Source organism: Nannobrachium achirus (assembly GCF_963921795.1).
Source record: "Nannobrachium achirus genome assembly, chromosome: 10".
Lineage (NCBI taxonomy): Eukaryota > Metazoa > Chordata > Actinopteri > Myctophiformes > Myctophidae > Nannobrachium > Nannobrachium achirus.
In genome coordinates, this window is record NC_137819.1 from 20,105,178 (window position 1) to 20,127,624 (window position 22,447).

The 22,447-nt window shown below is 43.2% G+C and overlaps 1 protein-coding gene across 1 annotated transcript in view; it reads left to right on the forward strand.

Annotated features, from left to right (window-relative positions):
* The window catches only part of LOC308293343 (receptor-type tyrosine-protein phosphatase U-like), a gene marked incomplete at its 3' end in the record, with an annotated part of 95,561 nt that overhangs the window by 18,770 nt on the left and 54,344 nt on the right, over positions 1 to 22,447 (forward strand). The window contains exons 4-8 of the mRNA XM_080735811.1: positions 1,519 to 1,690; positions 3,966 to 4,259; positions 15,282 to 15,602; positions 18,580 to 18,689; positions 21,527 to 21,728. Coding sequence (XP_080591937.1) covers positions 1,519 to 1,690; positions 3,966 to 4,259; positions 15,282 to 15,602; positions 18,580 to 18,689; positions 21,527 to 21,728 — 1,099 coding nt within the window. The remainder of the gene's footprint in view (positions 1 to 1,518; positions 1,691 to 3,965; positions 4,260 to 15,281; positions 15,603 to 18,579; positions 18,690 to 21,526; positions 21,729 to 22,447) is intronic.

Consider the following 22,447-nt stretch of genomic DNA (forward strand, 5'->3'; position numbering starts at 1 on the left):
CAAAGTTTGGCATGTCTTGGGGCAACGGTGGCGGAGATATGAGTTGGGAAAAAGTGTGACATGACGGACAGACAGACAGACAGACTGACTGACTGACAGACAGCCGGTGGAGGTTTTGGTAGTAAATGCGACCTGACGGTCGCAATAAAGTACTTATTATGCACAATGTCCCACAATGTAAAATGTATTAAAATCTTTTGAAAGTGGCAGATCTACAAGCTCCTATTGTAAGCTTGTAGATCGACTATTTTCAAATGACCGAAATGTATATCGGGCTGATGTGGTTAATGTATTTTTTTTTTAATATAATAATCCAAATCTACAAAGTAACTAGTGACAAAAGTTTTCAAATAAATGTAGTGGAGTAAAATTACAATATTTGGATGAGATCCGAAATGTTAACTCATTGAGTGCCTATCCCGAATATGTTCGGGATATATTATCGCATACCAGAGTGCCTATCCCGAACATGTTCGGGATATTTAAAAAAAAATTTTTTTTTGGACCCCATCAAATCTAGTGAACATGATTTCAATCACGATTTTGCATGTTCCACCCCCATACAACCCCATCTAACATACAGGGCAGCCATGTTTGTTTACATAACATGTAAAACATAATGGCGATTATCTCAAGAATGCCTGAACGGATTTCCAATCGGATTTTTTTGTTTGAAAGCTATGAACAAACTGCACAAATCCACTTCAATGCAATCCAGGATTGCATTGGATTTTTTAGAGCTCATTCTTCTCTGTTTTTTTCCCATGCATGAGGTGTGCAAGGTTTAATCATGGCTAAGTTGACGAAAATAAGGCTTCTAAAATGCTTGGTAACCAATAGCTAACTTCAAGCTAACTTCATCCTCTTCCTGTACATGCACAAAGGAAAGTGTTCAGGCAAGTCATGGCTGCAGGGCTTCTGCATATACCAGCATATCTCTATGGGATTTTCTATGGCCACTGGGCGCCCTCTAGTGGTGAACGGGGTGGCACTCAAAGAGTTAATTGAGTAGAAGTAAAATCATTGGAAATTGGAAACACTCAAGTAAAGGAGTAGTTCACCCCCAAAATGAAAAATGTTCTATTTTCTATTTCTATACATTTTTTTGTCTTAGGAATGCGACAAAAAACTAAAACATATTACTGAATTCAAGTCTTCATTGCGTGAGTAATCAATAGAAAAAAGGAATTCAAGTAGTAAAGTAGTAAATGTACTTAGTTACTTTACACCACTGGTGACTGACAGGGCCATAACAGTGTATGTGTTGTCTTTGTGTGTGTGACATACAGAGTGTAACGGTGTGTGTGTTGTGTCTTTGTGTGTGTGACATACAGAGGTGTAACGGTGTGTGTGTTGTGTCTTTGTGTGTGTGACATACAGAGGTGTAACGGTGTGTGTGTTGTGTCTTTGTGTGTGTGACATACAGAGTGTAACGGTGTGTGTGTGTTGTGTCTATGTGTGTGTGTCATACAGAGTGTAACGGTGTGTGTGTTGTGTCTATGTGTGTGTGTCATACAGAGGCGTAACGGCGTGCTGCTGGACACGGCCTCTCTCTCCAGGCTGAGCCACAAGAGGCTGATGGCAACGTTCCAGGTGGAAGCGCAGCGCGGCGAGCAGGACCTGTACCGCTGCGTCACTCTGTCCTCCCGCGGAGCCGCCGTCTCCAACTTCGGAGAGCTCATGGTCAGAGGTACGGCTGCGGGACATACTGTTACTGTGCACACACAACACACCAAGTTTTAGCTTGTACAAATGTATTTTGGCGGGCCTTGATGGTCGTAATGGTTGATTTTAGACTTGGTAGCATGCTGAAAATAGCCGACCTACAAGCTCACAAGTCACAACACGTCACAGCGCGACACGTTGTGAGCTTGTAGACCTACTATTTTCAGAGCCCACCCGAGCGCAACGAAACATAAAAGGACTATTTAGTTCTACTGGATCTCTTCTCCACTAGTCCCACCCTACCATTTTAGTCTAGTTTTTATTTGTTGACGAAATTAAATTAACATATTTAGCTTGTATTTAGTTTTCGTCAGTAAAAAAACTTAGTCGAAGAAACATTTTTCATCATACCGTAGTTTTAGTTGACAAATTAAAATTTTACACTGAGACATTTTCTCTCAAGCTACGCGGGCGCGAGCGAGCACGGTGCATACACAACTACTGCGATTCATAGAGTACGCTCGCCCGCCTACGCCACTGCCTGGCGGATATACCCGTATAGGAACGTCATGTACAGCAAGTATGCAAATGAACTTGCGGGCGGCACCTGCCAACTTGTCTCATCAAATGGCCCCAGGATGCTCCGCCTCCAACATTTCTCTTGTGGGAAATGCATTCACAATTACTCGCTCAAGACACATGCACCCACATATTTACATACACAGTAAATAAAAGACATTATGATTGCATGGTACATGCGTTCTGTGTTAACTGACCCTTAAACCCACACACACTTTATTTCAACCACCCACACTTTGCTTTCTTCTGTCCTTGTAACTCTCTCAGTCTGTCCTATATATAATAGTCATTACATTAGTGACAGTGTCCTCCAGCAATATATATGTAGCAGCAGTTGTTTACACACATTCAGAGGCGTCGTTTCAGAAAATAAATAAATAAATGGGGGGTGGCAAAAATAAGTTACCACTTTAGGCCCAGTTACAAAATAGCTGAAATAGTCGATCCAATACTAGGCCTGCCACAATTATTTCATAATTGTCTAATCGTCACATAAAATGTTGTGACAGCCCTATCCAATATGTCTATTTTCGGGAGAGAACATGTTTGAAATGTCCAATATAGGGCTGCCAGGTTGAAAATGGTTTTGAAAAAGAAAAAAAAAAGCATATTTATATTTGTGTCACATGTCACATATAGATGGACGGGCATGAATTGCATTCAGCGTTAAAGAGGCGCTATGAAAAAAGGAATAAAATGTAATTGTGTCCATGTCAATACAATATAACTTATACAAAGTTGGGGTGGTTTTTGTGATTTTGTCTCCCAGCTCTTCTATTGAGACATTTAGGTCATTTAGGTCATGTCTCACCTAGACACAGGATCTGACTGAAGAAGTTTGATTAAATTTATCCCCTGAGCAAGAGGGCAAGCTCTATTAAGGCAAGCTCAATTGTAAAAGAAAATCTGCACTTGCACAGAAAACCGGGTTCAAATCCGGGGTAGAAGAGTAAAGTTAAATAGTGCTGGCATAAGGTTAAGCTGCAAAAAAGAGTTGTGGAAAATATGCATAAAAGAACTTGAGATTATACTGTATGTAATGTGAACAATGGGGGGTGTCAATTGCCTGAAAACCCAAATGACACCCCTGGCCTGCACACATGTGTTTCATTAATTAATAATTAGGTTTCCCTCGTCTGATAAGAGTCACATTATCCATCAGGGTTCTTTTAAGGGGAAAGCACAAAAATAGTAATGCAATCGTTCATGCAAATATGCCGTTATTCAGCTTCATTATGATGGAAATTAAGATTTGCTCCGTTCAAGGGCCTCTCATGGTCCCGATGATTAAAAGATTTCTTCTGATTCGATGCCCTAGCAGAGCAGACCTAATGTTATTTTAAAAAGCCTTTGAAATCCTTGACTTTTCTTTTGTTCAGCTCTTTTCCTTTCTTCTCACAGTTTCTTATCTGTCTGTGTGCTGCACTTTAAGCTTTGGTTTAAAAAGTTTTCTTTTGTTTTGAAGAAGATAGAAGACTCAGCCTAATGTAACCGATTTTAGGGTGATGACATATTGTGTTTTGTTTAATCAAACTAGTGATTCTCAAATCTTTTAGTTTCAAGGAACCCGAATTTGAAATACGTAGTTGATCAGCTTTTCTCTGTGACCCTAATCTATGAACATTCTATTAATTTACTGTCTATTTGTACTGTAGTGATAACAGTTAAACTGGGTGTGTGTAGTTGTATTTATCGCTTCTTCCCTGTCTCCTCATTTGCAGTGCCCCCCACACCCATCGCTCCCCCTCAGCTCCTGCGTGCGGGGCCCACCTACCTGATCATCCAGCTCAACACCAACTCTATAGTGGGGGACGGTCCTGTCATTCGACGGGAGATCCAGTACAGAGCCAGCCAGTCACCTTGGACAGAGACCCACGGAGTGGGTTCACTCACCTACAAGGTGTGGCACCTGGAGCCGGACACAGAGTACCGTATCAGTGTTCTGCTGACCCGGCCCGGAGAGGGAGGCACAGGGGCACCCGGACCCCCCCTCATCAGCAGGACCAAGTGTGCAGGTGAGTGGTTCAACCTTGGAGTCTGTTAGACTCACAACGTCAGTCTCTAAATGCTTTGATCAACTAACAACTGAGGACAATCCAGCTTTCATTGTTAAAACTGGGTAGAAACAGTTTATTTATTATTTCTAAATGGATATTTTCTCCCAATGAATCCTGTCCACACGATTGTAGTTTAAAAAAATCACACCTAGTGTGAAGTGAGTGGTGCTATTTATGAGTTAATTTCATCAAGCGTCCCGCTGGCCAATCACTGCGCGTCCTGCGAAGCTTGGCCAATGGGACCTGGGGCGTACAACAAACTTTTAGCCATTTGTGCCAAGATGTAGGCCATATCTAGGCGAACAACGAACAAAGCTAGATGTTGGAGCTTAGCTCCTTCTAGTAGCACCGCTCAAAACATATCCCTACACACACACGTCAGCGCTATACGTTATCACTTGGAGGCAAACCAAAAAAATGCTTTACAGTTCAGCGTTCAGTTATTGTGCACACTGCCCCCAGTCTAATTAGGTGTCTTCCACACACACACACACACACACACACACACACACACACACACACACACACACATAAATATATATATATTATTGCGACCGTCAGGTCGCACTTACTACCAAAACCTCCACCGGCTGTCTGTCTGTCTGTCTGTCCGTCTGTCTGTCCCTCCGTCACACGTCACACGTCACTCTTTTGCCCTGCTCATATCTCCGCAACCGTTGCCCCGAACCATGCCAAATTTTGCACACATACTCCTTGCCTGCCAAACCACCCATCAATTCTCACATGGCCCTCTTCTAGCGCCACCATGAGGCCGATTCTTGAAAAACACATTTTTGGACACTGCTCCTACAATTTTTGCCCTAAAATCACGCAAATCGGTACAGTATGTCTACACTCATCTCATCAACATGGATATGTCCCATTTAGCGCCACCTTCAGGCCGATTTTTTAAAACGCATTTTTGGACACTGCTCCTACAAATTTTGCCCTAAAATCACGCAAATCGGTACACACTTGCTCTACACTTATGTCATCAACATGGATCTGTCCCATTTAGCGCCACCTTCAGGCCGATTTTTTAAAACACATTTTTGGACACTACTCCTACAGATTTTGCCCTAAAATCACGCAAATCGCTACACAGTATGGCTACACTCATCTCATCAACATGCATCTGTCCCATATAGCGCCACCATCAGGCCGATTTTTACATACAAATTTTTCCACACTTCTACACATTTTGGCCTAAAATCACGCTGCGACCTGACGGTGGCTTATCTCCCGATTAGGGAGTCTTACTTGTATATATTATATATATATATATATATATATATATATATATATATATATATATATATATATATATATATATTATACCTGTCGAATTTAGCGCGCTATTAACTAGTTAACTCACAATCCTTTTAATGCCGAGAATTTTTTTAACGTGCGATTAACGCAGCTGATGTTTGAGCCTCGGTGCGCTCCGTAGTATAGAGAGTGAGGAAGCGAATGCGCTGACAACAGTCAGTCAGTCAGTGTGTGATGCAGCTAGCAGCAGGGCTAGTCATAGTATGAGACCCCATAACTCTTTGTATGAGACAGACAAAACGGCGGAGATTTTTGCAGCAGACAATCACAATATCACCGCTGACGGCGTCGCGCGCATCAAATACCGAAGTGTCGAAGCGGCACATCTGTAGACAGCGCGAGCCCCAGACACACAGGAGCGCTCCAACTTGTACACGAGCACATAGTAGCTTACGTCCTTTATACAGTGCTTCCCAGACCCCCGCACCAACACGCCAACAGTGACCACCAAATGCATGCAACAACGGCCAGAGAACCCACATAGCAAACAGGTTTGGCCCAAACCTGTTTGAGCCGGTTATGGCCCATCCGGCTGTTATGGCCCAAATCCGGCTGAAATCCGGCAGGTCTGGCTGACTATGGCTTGTGTGCCACACATCTCCAACAAGCCATCAGTGTCTCAAGTACTATCATAACAGCTGGGTTTCCCATAGTGAACTAGGGTGGCCAATAACACCAGTCCGGGGTGCCTAAGAATACTTTGATAATATTTAGAATGTATCAATATTACTTAAGTTAAACCAATTTAGACCCTCTAATGCCTCCATGCTTGCTTTGTAAAACACCTTTGAGTTGCACTGTACTTGAGTTATATTTATACACCAACTCTCTTCACCAAAAATAGCCGATCTACAAGCTCTTCTAGCATCTTGTAATGAGCTTGTAAATCTGCTACTTTTGGTGAATATCCCCTTAGAATAGGGATGCTGGGGTTTGTGATTGAATGCCAAGTTTATTTTAAATCTTTCCTAATGAAAGATTTAAGGGAGCCTCCGCACACTCAAAAGTGTGCAAAATCATGTTCTTTATTTTCAGTTAAATAAAGTGCAAGCTTTTGATCATAGACCTTCTTCAGGCATGTAGCACCTCGATGAGCGGTGGTCCTTTCACTATTAATCTGTCCTAATGGAAGCAGATATTTTCTCAAGTTGTTATATGTTTGTTAGGCCTATTATGGACAGTATTTGTTATTATTCCAAATAATAATAAATATGCTGTATTTCCATAAAGCAAGTAGGCTCTTTGTCTACTCCCATGTTGATATATATATATATATATATATATATATATATATATATATATATATGTCACGGTTTGATAGAGAAACAGTACGGTCGAGAAACGGAGCACTCGTCGTGCGGCACGGGGCGGAACAAGCGGTCGCTTTGAGCACAACAACGTCCTCCAGGCGGAGCCGCTCGATTGTCCACGACATTGCAAGCGGCGCGAAGGCCAGCGGACCTTGGCCAGGGCCGCGCGGCCGGCGGAGCGCCGCGTGAGTTACGAAGCCGTGGTGAATGCAACGGCCTGGGCAAGCCCACGATAAACGCCCTGTCCAAGTGACTACAATGGAGCGCTCCCTAGCTCATAGTAAGCTAATGGCTAAACACTGCCGAGCTAGGCTAGTAAATAAAGAAAGAGAGTCGCAAACGAGTGACGTCAGCGCCTTCACTAGTGAATGGCTGTCGTCGCCATCTGGTGGTGAACGACAAAACAAGCGCTCTTACAATGAACGTACTGAGTTACCCAAACGTACTGTAACATATATATATATATATATATATGTGTCCCAGCACCCCCAGCAGCTAGTCATCTCGGGGACTGTCATTATTCCCTGTAGCCAAAATGATTTTTTTATTTTTTTTTTTAATGCCACAACAGCATCTCATAATATCTAGGCTACATTTCACTTAAACGCCAGAGCTTAACTCTGCATGTAAATAAGACTTTTTTTAATTAATGTGAGAGATCGGTACATAATTCTGTTAGTCCTCCCAGTTTATATTAGCTAAAATGCTAACTAGCCAGCCTTTGTTAGCCGTTTGTAGCCAAATGCGGTAATATCGGGACTCCATTACTTAGCGAAGCAACCCACAGTATTTATCCCATTAATTTAATGCCACGTGTGTTCCAAATGAACAATTATTAACCACGTAATGTATGATTTTGTGTATTATTATTTATTATTCTTCCGCCGTTCTTCCGCTGTTTCTTCTTCTACGCTGGTGAAATGATCCGTTCCTGCCTGGAGGCGTCTGTGACGTATGCGTTTGTGTTCTGTGAAGCTCCGGTGCGGAAGCTTCCTTTGTCACTGAGTTAGCTTAGCATTGAATAGATCAGTGTCGTCCTAAACTATCTAATTCTAACGTTCAGGGTGTTTGTTTTTTTGGACAATAAATTGACAGCCAAGAAAACATGGATGGAATGCAATCGTTCACTCGCCGTCGGAAAGTTGACTTTAGAGTAGACTATTTTGGTTGACTGGCTATGAGTGGCTAACGGCTAACGCTAGCTAGCGTTAGCTAGCGCTAGCTGCAGCGCTAGCTGCAGGCTATAAACAAATAAAACGTGACCCAACTCTATTGTTGCTCTCTTCTACAAGCTCACAACGCGAGGCGGTTAAGCCTGTAGATTGTGTTTTATTATCAGGTCAAATAATCCTTCTGACTGAAGTTACACAAACACTGATTATGCTACATTTAGCACAGTTAGCCCTGTTGCACACGTAATACATTCACTTCAACCTCGTGTTGAGCAGTTAATCCTATTTGCTACGTACGTCTACAAAAACCTTCATATTTCAAAGATAACGTGCTTACTGAAGTCTCACAGATGTCACAGTATGGTACGCTCAAGCAGAATTACCCGTATCTTTCGTATTGTTTAATAAACTGCATTTTAATCCGATCAGATGCCATTTTCTGTTGTTTTTCAGCCATGCGACCCCATCGGTTGCGAGGTGTACTGCACTTAGATACATTAATACCTTTTTAAGGAAACGACGACCGATCGGATTAAAATGCTCCTCATTAAATAATACGATCATTACGGGACATTCTGCTGGAGCGTACCCTATGGTGACATCTGTGAGCCTTCACTAAGCAATTTATCTTTGTAATCTGACCGTTTGTGTAGACGTATGTAGCAAATTGGTTAAACTGCTTCACGGTTGGCGCACTGTAGCGTCTTTACATTTAGCCCAATAATGCTTGAGATGCTGTTGTGGCATTATCTTTTTAGAGAGCAATAACTAAAGTTTAAAACATACATAAACCACTTTAGCCCTATGTTATACCAAGGCTATTTGAAAATAGACGATCTACAAGCTCACAACGCATTGCGGTGCGACGCGTTGTGAGCTTGTAGATCTGCTATTTTCAAACATTTTGTACTTTTACTTTTGGTACTTTAAGTACATTTGGATACCAATACTTTTGTACTTTTACTCAAGTACATTTTTTATTCTGGACTTTTACTTGTAACAGAGTGATTCTACATTGCAGAATTGATACTTTACTTTATTATAAAATGTTGGTACTTTTTCCACCACTGTGTAAACGTTTGTGTTCTCATGCCAATAAAGCTTCTTTGAATTGAAGATTGAATTGAAGATTGCTCCCCATGTGGCGGAGTCAGGTCATTGCAGGTTAGAAATTTATTTAAAACTTGAATATCTCAAAAGTCCTATTTCAGCATGGCATCATTCTATAAGCCATATCTTCAAAACTGTTGGGTCAATCTCCACAACCAATATATCATTTTGTAGCTATGATCCCCAGCTTTCAAATGAAATGAAAAAATGAAAATGAAAAAAATTGCAATGACTGGCTCCTGGGGAGATTGGGACACATATATATATATATATATATATATATATATATATATATATATATATAGTATATAGAGTATTAATATCTGTTTAAGGTAGATTTAGAACAAATACAAAATATGCGATTAATTGCGATTAAGCGTGCGATTAACTATGGACAATCATGCGATTAATGGGATTAAAAATGTTAATCGACTGACAGCCCTAATATATATATGTATATATATATATATATATATATATATATATATATATATATATATATATATATATATATATATATAATATATATAATATAATATATATATATACACTGTTGTTCCCTTTTGAGCTTGGCACATTTCCTGGGGCAAGCTGCCCATATCACACATGTCACACGTGTCTTCTTATTTTTTCACTCTCAAAAAGCGCCTGCATTGTAGTGCATTTGAAACTACATTGCAGTGCACATCATGGGGTGATCACTGCTTGCCTCCTGTGAATTGTTTTATTTCTATTTTCCTTTATTTTCAGTTTATTTCGTTGCTGAGTGAGGTCAGCAGACAAAGTGACTTGAGTGAGATGAAAAACCTGGGTGAAATGTGCCAATCTCAACAGGAAACAACGGTATATATAGTATTTATACTCCGAGATATTTAACTTGAACTTGGGAGTCAGTGGGCCCCTGATTGTCCAAATTGTCGGATTGAACACAGATGTATAAAGGGTGATGTATATATACTGTATGATGACGTAATTGGACCAGGTCTATGTTTGTATAAAATGTAGAAGACAATTCTTTACCCTTCTGTAAATCTAACAAGTCAATTGTGAAAGTGAGTGGCTATTAGCTGCTAGCTAATAAGCAGTCAAGCTGGCTAACGTTAGCTGACAAGTCAACATAGATTGAATAACATAAGGCTCAGAACAGAGGAAGGATGACAGAGAAACTGATACTTTATGCTGTGCTGGTATTTTCATGGACGGCATACCTTTGGAAGGCGTACCTTGCGTACAGACAGAGGAAGGTATGCAGAACAGTCACAAGCATTCCTCCGGAGCTGGAGAACATGATGGACAACGAAACGTTTGAGACGTCAAGGCTTTACCAGCTGGACCAGTGCAACCTCATCTTCTGGTTTGGACTCTACTCCGAGACTGAGGGAACGCTGATCCTGCTCCTTGGTGGAATCCCCTTCCTGTGGAGTGTGGCCGGTTCCGTGACCGGCCCAGACCACGAGATCAGCCAGTCCCTTGTGTTTGTGAGCTTGGCCACCCTTTTCATTGTCTTAACCGCTCTTCCCTGGAGCATCTACAACACGTTTGTCATTGAGGAGAAGCACGGCTTCAACAAGCAGACGCTGGCCTTTTTCCTACGGGACGCTGCCAAGAACTTTGTTATTTCCCAGTGTATCCTCCTGCTTTTGATAGCTCTGCTCCTCCACATCATCAGGGCTGGTGGAGACTCCTTCTTCTTTTATGCCTGGCTCTTTACCCTGTGTGCTTCTCTGATATATACAACCCTTGTTCCCTATGGCGCTCGTCTGAGTTATACGTTCAAGCCGCTGCCGGATGGGGAACTGAAAACAGAGGTCGAGACCTTGGCCAGGTCTCTCGACTTCCCCCTCATTAAGATATACGTGGTAGAAAGTTCCAAGTTCACTGCACACAGCAACGCCTTGCTCTATGGCTTCTACAGGAACAAGTTCATTGTGCTGTTCGACACATTACTGGCGGATTCCTCTCCTTTGAACAATGCATTGCCGAAGGATTCCTCTCCTTTGAACAACACATTGCCAAAGGATTCCTCTTCTCTGAACAATGCCTTGCTGAAGGATACCGATTCTCTTCCCCCGAACAACGCATTGCTGAAGGATTCCGATTCTTCTTCGAACAACACATTGTCGAAGGATTCCTCTTCTTTGAACAAAACATTGCTTAAGGATACCGATTCTTCTCCGAACAACGCATTGCTGAAAGATTCCGATTCTTCTTCTCCGAACAACACATTGCTGAAAGATTCCTCTCCTTTGAACAACACATTGCCGAAGGATTCCTCTCCGAACAGCACGTTGCTGGAGGATTCCTCTTCGAACAACACATTACTAGAGGATTCCTCTTCTCTGAACAACACGTTGCTGGAGGATTCCTCTTCGAACAACACATTACTAGAGGATTCCTCTCTGAACAACACATTGCTGGAGGATTCCTCTTCTCCGAACAACACATTACTAGAGGATTCCTCTCCTCTGAAGAACACATTGCCAAAGAATTCCTCTCCTTTGAACAACACTTTGCTGAAGGACTCCTCTTCTCTGAATAACACATTGCCGGAGGATTCCGATTCCTCTTCTCCGAACAACACATTGCCGAAGGGTTCCTCTTCTCTGAATAACACATTGCCGGAGGATTCCGATTCCTCTTCTCCGAACAACACATTGCCGAAGGGTTCCTCTCGTTTGAACAACACTTTGCTGAAGGACTCCTCTTCTCTGAATCACACATTGCCGGAGGATTCTGATTCCTCTTCTCCGAACAACACATTGCCGAAGGGTTCCTCTCGTTTGAACAACACATTGCCGAAGGGTTCCTCTCGTTTGAACAACACATTGCTGAAGGATTCCGATTCCTCTTCTCCGAACAACACATCGCCGAAGGGTTCCTCTCCTTTTAACAACACATTGCTGGAGGATTCCTCTTCTCCGAACAACACATTGCTGAAGGATTCTGATTCCTCTTCTCCGAACAACGCATTGCTGAATGATTCCTCTTCTCTGAAGAACACATTGCAGAAGGATTCTTCTCCTTTGAACAACACATTGCTGGAAGATTCCTCTTCTCTGAACAACACATTGCTGGAGGATTCCTCTTCTCCAAACAACACATTGCTGGTGAATACCTCTTCTCCGAACAACACATTACTGGAGGATTCCTCTTCAAACAACGCATTGCTGGAGGATTCCTCTTCTCCAAACAACACATTGCCCAAGTATTCCTCTCCTTTGAACAACACATTGCCGAAGTATTCCTCTCCTTTGAACAACACATTGCAGAAGGATTCCTCTGCTCCAAACAATGCATTGCCAAAGGATACCTCTCTGATGAACGCATTGCTGGTGGACTCCTCTTCTATGATCAACACATTGCTGGTGAATACCTCTTCTCTGATTGACACTTTGCTGGTGGATTCCTCACCTCTGAACAACACATTTCTGGAGGATTCCTCTCCTCTGATCGACACATTGATGGAGGATTCATCTCTGAACAACATATTGCTGGCGGATTCTTCTTTGAGCAAGCCTGGAGAAGCAGCACAGTCCGATGACACACCCAAAACCCAGCAGAACAATAAGCAAGGCTGCAACAACCCTGAGGTCCTAGCGGTTCTGGCTCACGAGATTGGCCACTGGAAGCTCGGCCATATTGTCAAGAAGATGGCCATCACTCACATGTACCTCTTTCTGTGCTTCGTCCTCTTCGCTGCTCTGGTCGTACGGAAGGAGTTGTTCCAAGCCTTTGGCTTCCACGACAGCCAGCCCACCTTAATTGGCTTGTTGATCGTCTTCCGGTACATTTTCTCCCCAAACAACCATCTCTTGTCGTTCGGTCTGACAATGCTGAACCGCAGGTTCGAGTTCCAGGCGGACGCCTTCGTGCGGGCCATGGGCAAAGGCTCGGAGCTGCATTCTGCCCTCATCCAGCTTTACAAGGACAACCTGGGGTTCCCTGTGGCTGACCGGTTGTTTTCCATGTGGCACTACCGCCATCCTCCTCTGCTGGAACGCCTCAGAGCACTGGGCCATGATGTCATCTCTTTCTACGTCCAGGACAGACTTCAGACGCGCCTCCTGCAGGAGACTTGGCTCAGATCTGAACCCATCTGATTTGGTGTTAGGAACCCGTTGTGACCGCATGTCCCTGCTGACGTCGTCACTCGACAGGGTTTGAACCCACAACCTTCCGCATGGAAGGCGGATCCTTTAACCACACATTTCAACAAGGCAATTCAAAGTGCTTTACACAAGTCTTTTTTAACAGTTTTATGTGCCACAAGATATAAGGTTCATTAAAAACTGAATGCTGCTTCTTCCTGTTTAGTTTGGACTCTGGGTTCAAAAAGCAGGCATATCCCAGATTACCTGAGAGATCTGGATGGTTCATAACCTAGCAGAAGATCAGAAATGTATTTTGGCCCTAAACCATTAAATGTACAGTGTTAATTTGAAATCAATTATTTGACAGACAGGGAGCCAGTGTACAGATGGAGAACTTGAGTGATATGGTCCATGTTCTTACAGTTGTCTGATAAATATTTTAGGGAAACCTGTAAAGACACCGTCTCAGTTGTCCAGTCTGCAAAAGATGCTGGGAAACCCTTGTATGACATAAGGCACAGTTAATTTAATAGTATTAATATAATTCAACATTTAATCCTTATTCTTAAGGTAATGGTAGGCTATTACCTTAATGCAGCTGTTGAAATTCAGGTCTGGCGGGTTCTGGCTTGGGTTGTAGTTTTTAACATTAGTGTTAAAGCTGAAGCCGAACTTTTAATTCATTTTAGCACTTTACTTCAGCTTTATTTAATATAATCCAATCATTGTTCAATGCATTTACCATAGTCCCCAGGGCCCAAGAGTTAAAAGGTTTCCTTTGAATCTTTGGTAGTTCAAAATAACAACAACAACAACAAAACTGTTTGGGATCACTTTGATATCATTTAATTATCTATGTCAATAAGAGAGAAGTTTGATTAATCAAGTAATATCTTTAACATCCAAAATCTAAATCTTATCCAGTCGGATAGGGATTAAAAGTTTGGAACCCTTGGGTCCTGGTGAATAATTGACACACACCCAAATTGATTCTCAACCTGTGGGTCGGGGTCACCATTGGGAAATAATAACATAAGAGAGAAGCAACAATTATGAAAATAGCTGATCTGGGCTTGTCATGGTTGGTGAACATTCAGCAAAAATAAGCCAACACTCGGAGAAAATAGCAGATCTTGTAATGCGCTATTATCAGAATTGACCTATAATGTAGTATATAGGGTTGTTTAAAATGGAGGAGAGTTCACTTCAGCAGATTTGTGCCGTAGCGTTGAACAAACTGCCTAGCTGACAGTGGTGTGGCTGGGATGTATGAATATATTCACGGAGACTATTTATCTGTATGCTGCTGTGTTTGTATCTGTGTGTTTCTGTATTGAACTGCTGTGAAAACAAATGTCCCTCTGCGACAGAAATGTCAAAATCTAAATGTAATGTTTTGTTTCTGGGCATTTTTCTCTGCTCTCAGGAAACGGCCTCCATTTCACCTGTACAGTTAAAACAATGTTTACAATGTCTAGTTTAAAAGTTTGTTAACAGTATTCAGGCGCTTCCATGCAGGGGACTCTGGACTGGAGTGAAACAATGAAAGGAGGATAGTACTTCTACTTAGTGATTCTCTTTGACCAATCAGTTGTCTACAGTGTTTTCACGTCACCTATTTGTCTCATCTCAGCTCGTTTGGAACCTCTATAGAGGTGATACCCCAAAAAAAGTACCTGGTCCTTTTGCCCAATTGAAAACCGAAAAAAGTTACGTTGATTTGAGCAGGTACCATGTAGTGGAAAAGCATCACTCATTTTGACTCTTTCTTGTCTCCCTCCGTGTCATTGAATGACATCTCGACAGAGTGCAATCTAGTTCAACCCAGTGTCTCTGTGTCTCCACCAGAGCCCATGCATTCTAGTTCAACCCTGTGTATCTTTGTCTCCACCAATGACACATGCACTCTGTGTCTCCACCAGAGCCCATGCATTCTAGTTCAACCCTGTGTCTCTGTGTCTCCACCAGAGCCCATGCGGGCGTTGCGCGGCCTGACAGCCACAGAGATCGAGCCCCGGCAGCTGGCCTTGCAGTGGGAGCCCCTGGGCTACAACCTGACCCGCTGCCACACCTACTCGCTGTCCCTGTGCTACCGCTACTCCACGCCAACAGGGGGCGGCGGGAGGAACAACGCCACGGTCAGAGAGTGCCTGTCGGTAGAGGGCAACACGTCTCGCTTCACGCTGAGAGACCTGCCGCCCTTCCGCTCCGTCCACGTCCGCCTGGCACTGGCCAACCCCGAGGGCAAGAAGGAGAGCCGAGAGGTCACCTTCCAGACGGAGGAAGACAGTGAGTGTTCAGCCAGCATTATTTATTTTCGTTATTTTTCTTTAATACCCAATTTAGTCATTATGTTTCGGATACACATGGTACACACAGGCCAGGGGTCTTCATTATGTCCGTACACGTACAACTGTGTCCGTGGCAAGACTTGTCCTTGTCCGTGGCATAACATTATAATGTTCTTATTTTGATCATGAGTCAGTCTCTTTATTCAGAATATGTATGACACTATTAGGCGTATACTAGTACAGTGGTTATCAAACTTCTTTATTTTTATAAGGACCCCCATAACTCACAGAATTACAGACCGGTAAGGGTGCCATGTGGTTCCTTTTATAGACTCTCTGAGGGTCCATTTGGTTCCATTTGTACCCTCTAAGAGTTACAGACCTGTAAGGGTCCATTTGTGGAATTGTCTAATTGGTTCGATTTGTACACTCTCAGCGTTATGAGAGTCCTTGAAATAAAAGTTTTGAGAACCACTGTGCTACATGAAATGGAACAGAGCCTTAGTATCATTGGTAACACCTTTGAAGGAAGTGAGAAGAGACCCAACTTCTCTCCAAAATAGCTGCTGTATAGTCTATTCATTGGAGCACTTGGCCAAGCTGGATGACGCACCGTGGCGTAATGGAACCCCAGTCTCCACAGCTGGAAATGTACCCCTGTGCCGCCAGATGCCACGGATGCATTAATTTCTGTGTCAAACAGATGACACTGTTGTACTTTCATAGGAAACTACCTTGGATGCTGTTAGTTTGCTGTGCATTCTTTAGCGTTCTCACATAATAATTGTGCAATCAATGTGTACACAAAATCCTGCCTTCTGGTGGTCTTTTACCAGCAAAACATGCGTAAGAGAGCATGTGCGTGCGCACACACACACACACACACACGCACGCACGCACACACACACACACACACACACACACACACACACACACACACACACACACACACACACACACACACACACACAAATATTGACTCATCAAATAAGCTGGATCAGCATAACTATATAGAATATCAGCCATTTTAAACGAAGCCAAGTGGAGAATTAATCAGGAAAGCCATGGCCTCCAGCAAAATGATAAAACGATTTTGCTTATCGTTGTGTTAATATTTTCCCGTGTACATCAGCAGATTACACACATTCTTATGCAAATTCCCTGGACTGGAGGAACAGAAGGTCAGATTCCTGTGTAGAATAAACAACACGTTGCTCACTGATGGAATGACACTTGGTGACATTCTTGATGTAATGGAGCAAGTGGAACATTATGATGATAGGGTTGAAATGGAATTAATTCACATACATGTTCAGTTCCAGTTGAGAACGTCATTTACTTTCATACTCGGTTGAACGGCAAAACACTTGAAACTGCCGAACAGCGATGGAAGCCATACAGGGAGAAGCGAGAGCGCTCTTAATTATCTGCACCTGCACATTGCTCTTTCAGACAAGGTGAATGCAGCAGGTTATCAAGTTCGTTATTTGCTCTAACTGGTTCATACCAGCTCAGGACTATTTTAAGGCTGCATTGAAGAGACACCTGTTCACTCAGGCTTATGGCACTTAGTTTTGTTTAGTTGTTTGTATTGTTTTGTAAAGCGCCTTGGGTTTATGAAAGGCGCTATATAAATGCAAGTTATTCTTATTATTATTCAGTGGCCTTTTGGTTAGAGTGTCCGCCCTGAGACTGGGAGGTCGGGGTTTGAACCCTGGTCGGGTCATACCAAAGACCCAGTGCCTCCCTGCTTGGCACTCAGCATCAAGGGTTGGATTGGGGTTAAGTCCCTGCGACATACTAGCGTCAAGTCCAGGATGTGTACTTGTTCATCAGGCTGCCTCACACTACAGAATCAGGAGATAGTTTCCTGTCTCATGGCTCGGCAAGGCTTACTTACCAACTCTGACTGGTTCAGTTAACTCACAAATGTGTCGAGCCATAATTCACCCTGATCCACTTCTACACCTTTTCTTGATTTTTCTGGTGAATAGTTTTCCTTTGAACAGATCTGACAGTTCTCCAGTCTCTCTGTCGGTACAGGAACCACTGTCAGGACTTGGAGATAACGGTAATTGAAACCCAGCTGGTGAAAGTTTCCCCTGTGTCTATTTCTTGTTGGGCTCCACAGTCAAACATGGCTGCAGTGATTTGCTGCTGCACAGGGAGCAGATTTGACTGCCAATGATCCACGGCAACGGAATTTGTCTCAAGTGTCCTCTGCCTGACTCGCGCACGCACGCACGCACGCATGCACGCACGCACACACACACACACACACACACACACACACACACACACACTTACGTGTGTATGTATGCACAGACACAAACGCACACAGCCAGAGGGAGAAAGCAATATTGAGTAGAGAAGCTATTTTCATTGGAAAGTATGTGAATTTTCCTTTCAGTCTTTCATGAACATTACTCTTTCTGATGGGAATTTCCTTCCATGCTGTTTGGAACATGGAGGCAGAAATACAGGAATATGTTCTGTCCGGAACTCCGGATATATATTATAAGACAAAAGTCCTGTTTGTGGCTGTTTTGGCTCAGTTCCCATGTTTTTTCTTCAGTCAGCATGGCACTAAAGAAGAAAAATGGCGTGTCGTCCTCTAAGACTTGGTGCTCTGTTATCAGACAGCAAGCGGAGGGAAGCCTGCAGTGCTGGCTGGCACGCACAATCCCAATTCAGCGGGAACTGACCGTGCGCCCCTTCATCACTTCCCTTCCAAAACATCTTGCTCTTTCCCCTTTCATTTTCCCTTGTTCATCTCTGGGTTTGCTTCTTTTCCTCTCTGTCCAATGTGTTTTTATCCTCTGGCCTACAGGCATAACAGTCCATTAATGTTGAGTGCATGCTGTTTGTTTCTGAGAATGCTGTTTTGCTACTTTCTCTCTGCAGTTCATTAAACGTTGAGTCCACGCTGCTGTTTTTTAGTGAGTTAACGCCGTTTTGTTTCTTTATCCCTCTAGTTCCTGGTGGCATCGCTCCAGAGTCGCTGACCTTCACCCCATTGGACGATATGATCTTCCTCAAGTGGGAGGAGCCTGTAGAGCCTAACGGCCTCATCTCACGATACGAGGTAAGCTGAACAGACTTTAGTCAGGTTACAAAAAACGCTGTGATGCTTCATTCTGAATCTTAAACCATTGCAGGTGAGTGATGGGATGGATGCTGCTTCACCACCAATATGTTATTTTGTTCACAGTCAGTCAGTAATGACTCCGTGAAGAGAGACGTTCTCACTTTCAAAGATAGCTCCCTCTCTCTGCTTTCAACCCTGTTTCTCCCTTTGATTAAACATAGCTTGACATTTTTTATTGTGTGCTGCTGAAGAGGCCTAGAGAGTCAGAGTCTGTCCCCACAAAATACCAAGGACTTCCAACGTAAAAAAAAAAAAACGTAAAAGGACTTATTTGGTTCCTTTTAGGCAGGGTGTTTAACCGTACTTGTTCTGTAGTACATCCATGCCTATGTGGCAATGCCTACTGTAAGTGGTATGCGCCTGGACCAGTAGGCCAGCGGGCGCCCCCACAGTTCATAAGATTTATACATCCTTATGGTAATGAGCTATAACCCCAGACTCCAGGCTGTAATTACATGGCGGACAAGCATTATAATTACTTATTTGCCTAAGAGACGCCTCCACAAGGGGGCAACTTTAAATGTTTCTAATTAATTATTGATGGCCTCATATCAGGCACAGCGTGGGCTGCATTAGAGGCTGTATATTAGAACACATTGGAGTTTAACCCATTTAGGCCTGAACACATTATGACGCAATATTTTATGCTTTAACTATTGAAAAATAGCAGATATACAAGCTCACAGCGCGGCACCGAGTGCCGCGCTGCGAGCTTGTAGATCTGCTATTTTTGAAAAATTGTGAAAATTAGATTTTTGACCCGATTACATAAGTGTCTTTTGAATCCTTCTAAGATTTTTTGAAAAAACAATGTTTGTATGTCAACAATCTGGCCAGCCATCGTCAAAGAAAAGGTCCTTTTCATTTAATTGGAGCTCAGTTAGTCTGTTCTTGAGAGACTACCATGTCAGTGGTTCTCAAACCTTTTCATGTGAAGGACCCCCAAAATTATATTTATTTGGCCACGGACCCCCATCTCAAAATATTTAGTTCCAGGGACCACGCAGAAGCAAAATTTGAGTTACAAACGTTCGCTTTGAAAATACATATATTCAAAGATTTTCACACATTTTCACGACTTTTTTCCAAAAATAGCAGATCTACAAGCTCGCAGCGCTGGGTTAAAGTTCTCAAATGAAGTATTGTTTGTGGTCAGGGGGTGGATGTGGGTTGGAGGGATACGGTTTGTGGCTGTGAAGGACACACACACACACACACACACACACACACACACACACACACACACACACATAGACACAGGTATTCAAAGATGACAAGCTGGAGAGGAGATGGAGAGGAGGAGAAAAGGATGAAATCTGAGGTTGTGGAGCGGGCCTAGAGGTCCAGGTGCATACCACATATATAGGCTCTAATGCCTGACTGTGCGTTGCGGTGCTCGAATCCCGATGACCTATGCAGTGTCACTCCCCATCTCTCTCTCTCTCTCTGTGTTTCTTGTCCCATCTTCACTATACTATCAATAAAGACATAAAAGCCCCCCAAAAACATTCTAGGAGTTGAAATGAAAACATAGAGACACAGATGAACAGACAGACAGACAGACAAAGAGACAGACAGAGGAATGGTGTCAGTGGCAGTTCCATCCACATCTCATACAACAAAACAGAAGAAGTAATGACGATGATGTGGAATAATCAAACTATTAATTTAGCGTATGTCTGTCTGACCTTCTGCATGCTGACATCACTGATACTACACAGTTTCGGCGCCATGGTAACCATCTGTCTGCATGCTGACATCACGTCATACTTTGATGTCATAGTACTGACATCACAGACTGGCCTCGACACGGAACACCATGTATGGGTATAAATATCTACTCCAACATTACTTCTGAGACTCCTACATTCAATCCCTCAGATACTGTGCACACCCCGGTGCACACACCCCCGGGCACAGGACTAGTAATAATAATGTCGGTGAAGGTGGATGAAGAGGTGAGTCAGACTTCGTTGGGCACCTGCAGGCGGAGACATCAGGTCTGTGGGTGGCGAGGGCGTATAGGCACACATCCACCAACACCTTGCCAGCTGGTTCACTGTCGCAGGCTCAGTCCAAAATGTCAGCGATGCCATGTTCTCATCCTCTAGGGTTAAAATAACAGTGCTGCCATGTTGTTCTCATCGTCACATTTGCCAGATGTTCTCCCACGGCAGTGTGTTGGCGCGCTGCTCCATGCCAACAACATCGACATAAAGTGTTGTTTTCATATTTAAAGGCTGTTCTCATATCAGTTTTACTTATAAACAGTTTACAGCTGAAAGTTTCCAAATGCAAAATATGAAACAAAAGACCACCTAGGCTAGTAATCCGGCCTGACAGCTTCGCGGGTTCGAGTCCCGATCCCGACAACCTTTGCTGCATGTCACCCCTCATCGTCCCCATTTCCTGTCAACCTACTGTATACCTATCAATAAAGGCAGAAAAAAGCCCCCCCCAAAAAAAAAAATCTTTAAAAAAGAAATCTAAAAAATAAGTTGAACAATTCACAATCCTTTGTGTGAAGTGCTGCCAATTGTTCAGTAAGGTGAGGATCTCAGTTATTCACCCGGTTAGCTTACATTGGCATAAGATGTATTGGATCCACACTGATAAGCACATCTCACTCGCTGTGGCATTAAAGATGAATTTACAAGAGCCTGTTCTCATAACAACAGTAAACAGGTATTAAATCATCGCTCTTCTCAGCTCCGTAGCAAACTGCCATGGCAGCAAAGTAAAAAACCCTTGTGTTTTTTCTTTCCTGTTGTCAGATCTCCTACCAGAGCATCGAGTCGTCTGACCCGAGCATCAACGTGCCGGGGCCCAGACGCACCGTCTTCAAGCTGAGGAACGAGACCTACCACATGTTCTCAGGCCTGCACCCAGGAACCACCTACCTGGTGTCTGTCCGCGCCCGCACCGCCAAGGGCTTCGGCCAGACGGCCCTCACCGAGATCACCACCAACATCTCTGGTGAGCTGCTGTGCTTCTCTATAGCGGACCGTTTGGGTGTAAAGTAATTGTATTGTTGTACGCGGGACATCTGAGTTAAGGAAGAATATGGACTCAGCGGGTGGCCATTTGTTCCCTCTACTTTACACATCCAACACTGAGTTGCGGACAATTTGTCTGGTTTGATCTTGAGGTCCCAGTTTGTTTTCCGTCCGACTGCACTGTTTCAAAAGAACGAGGGTCCAATTTGTCTCAACAGAATTTTGCAAAGCTGTGGGATTCATTCTCGTCTCTGTCCATTGTGGGTGCCTTCGTATTCTACATCTTCCCATTTGGCTGTCTTCATACAACAAAACAACAGCAGGCATGAATTGGAGTAAACAGTAAATGTTTGGCTTGGTTGGAAAACAGCTTTGTTGAATCTACCAGTTGAGGCTGTCATGTCAATATGAGAGCCAGAGACATAAACTGTTGTGTTAGATGGGAGCCCGGCTGTCAAGGTAGTGAAATTGGCCAGACAAATTGTGTTGCTGTAACGTAACACTATTAGCACTATTAGTGTAACTCTGCTAGTGTGTTCATAATTCAAGGTAGTGTGTTCATAACCACCTAATCTGCACTGGCAGAAATATGACATGTGTCACACTGCTTCCTATGTATAATGCAAGCCTCAGCTGTTAAGCCTGCTGTGTGTGTGCATGTGTGCGTGCGGGTGCGTGTGTGGCAGTGCATTTGTGTGT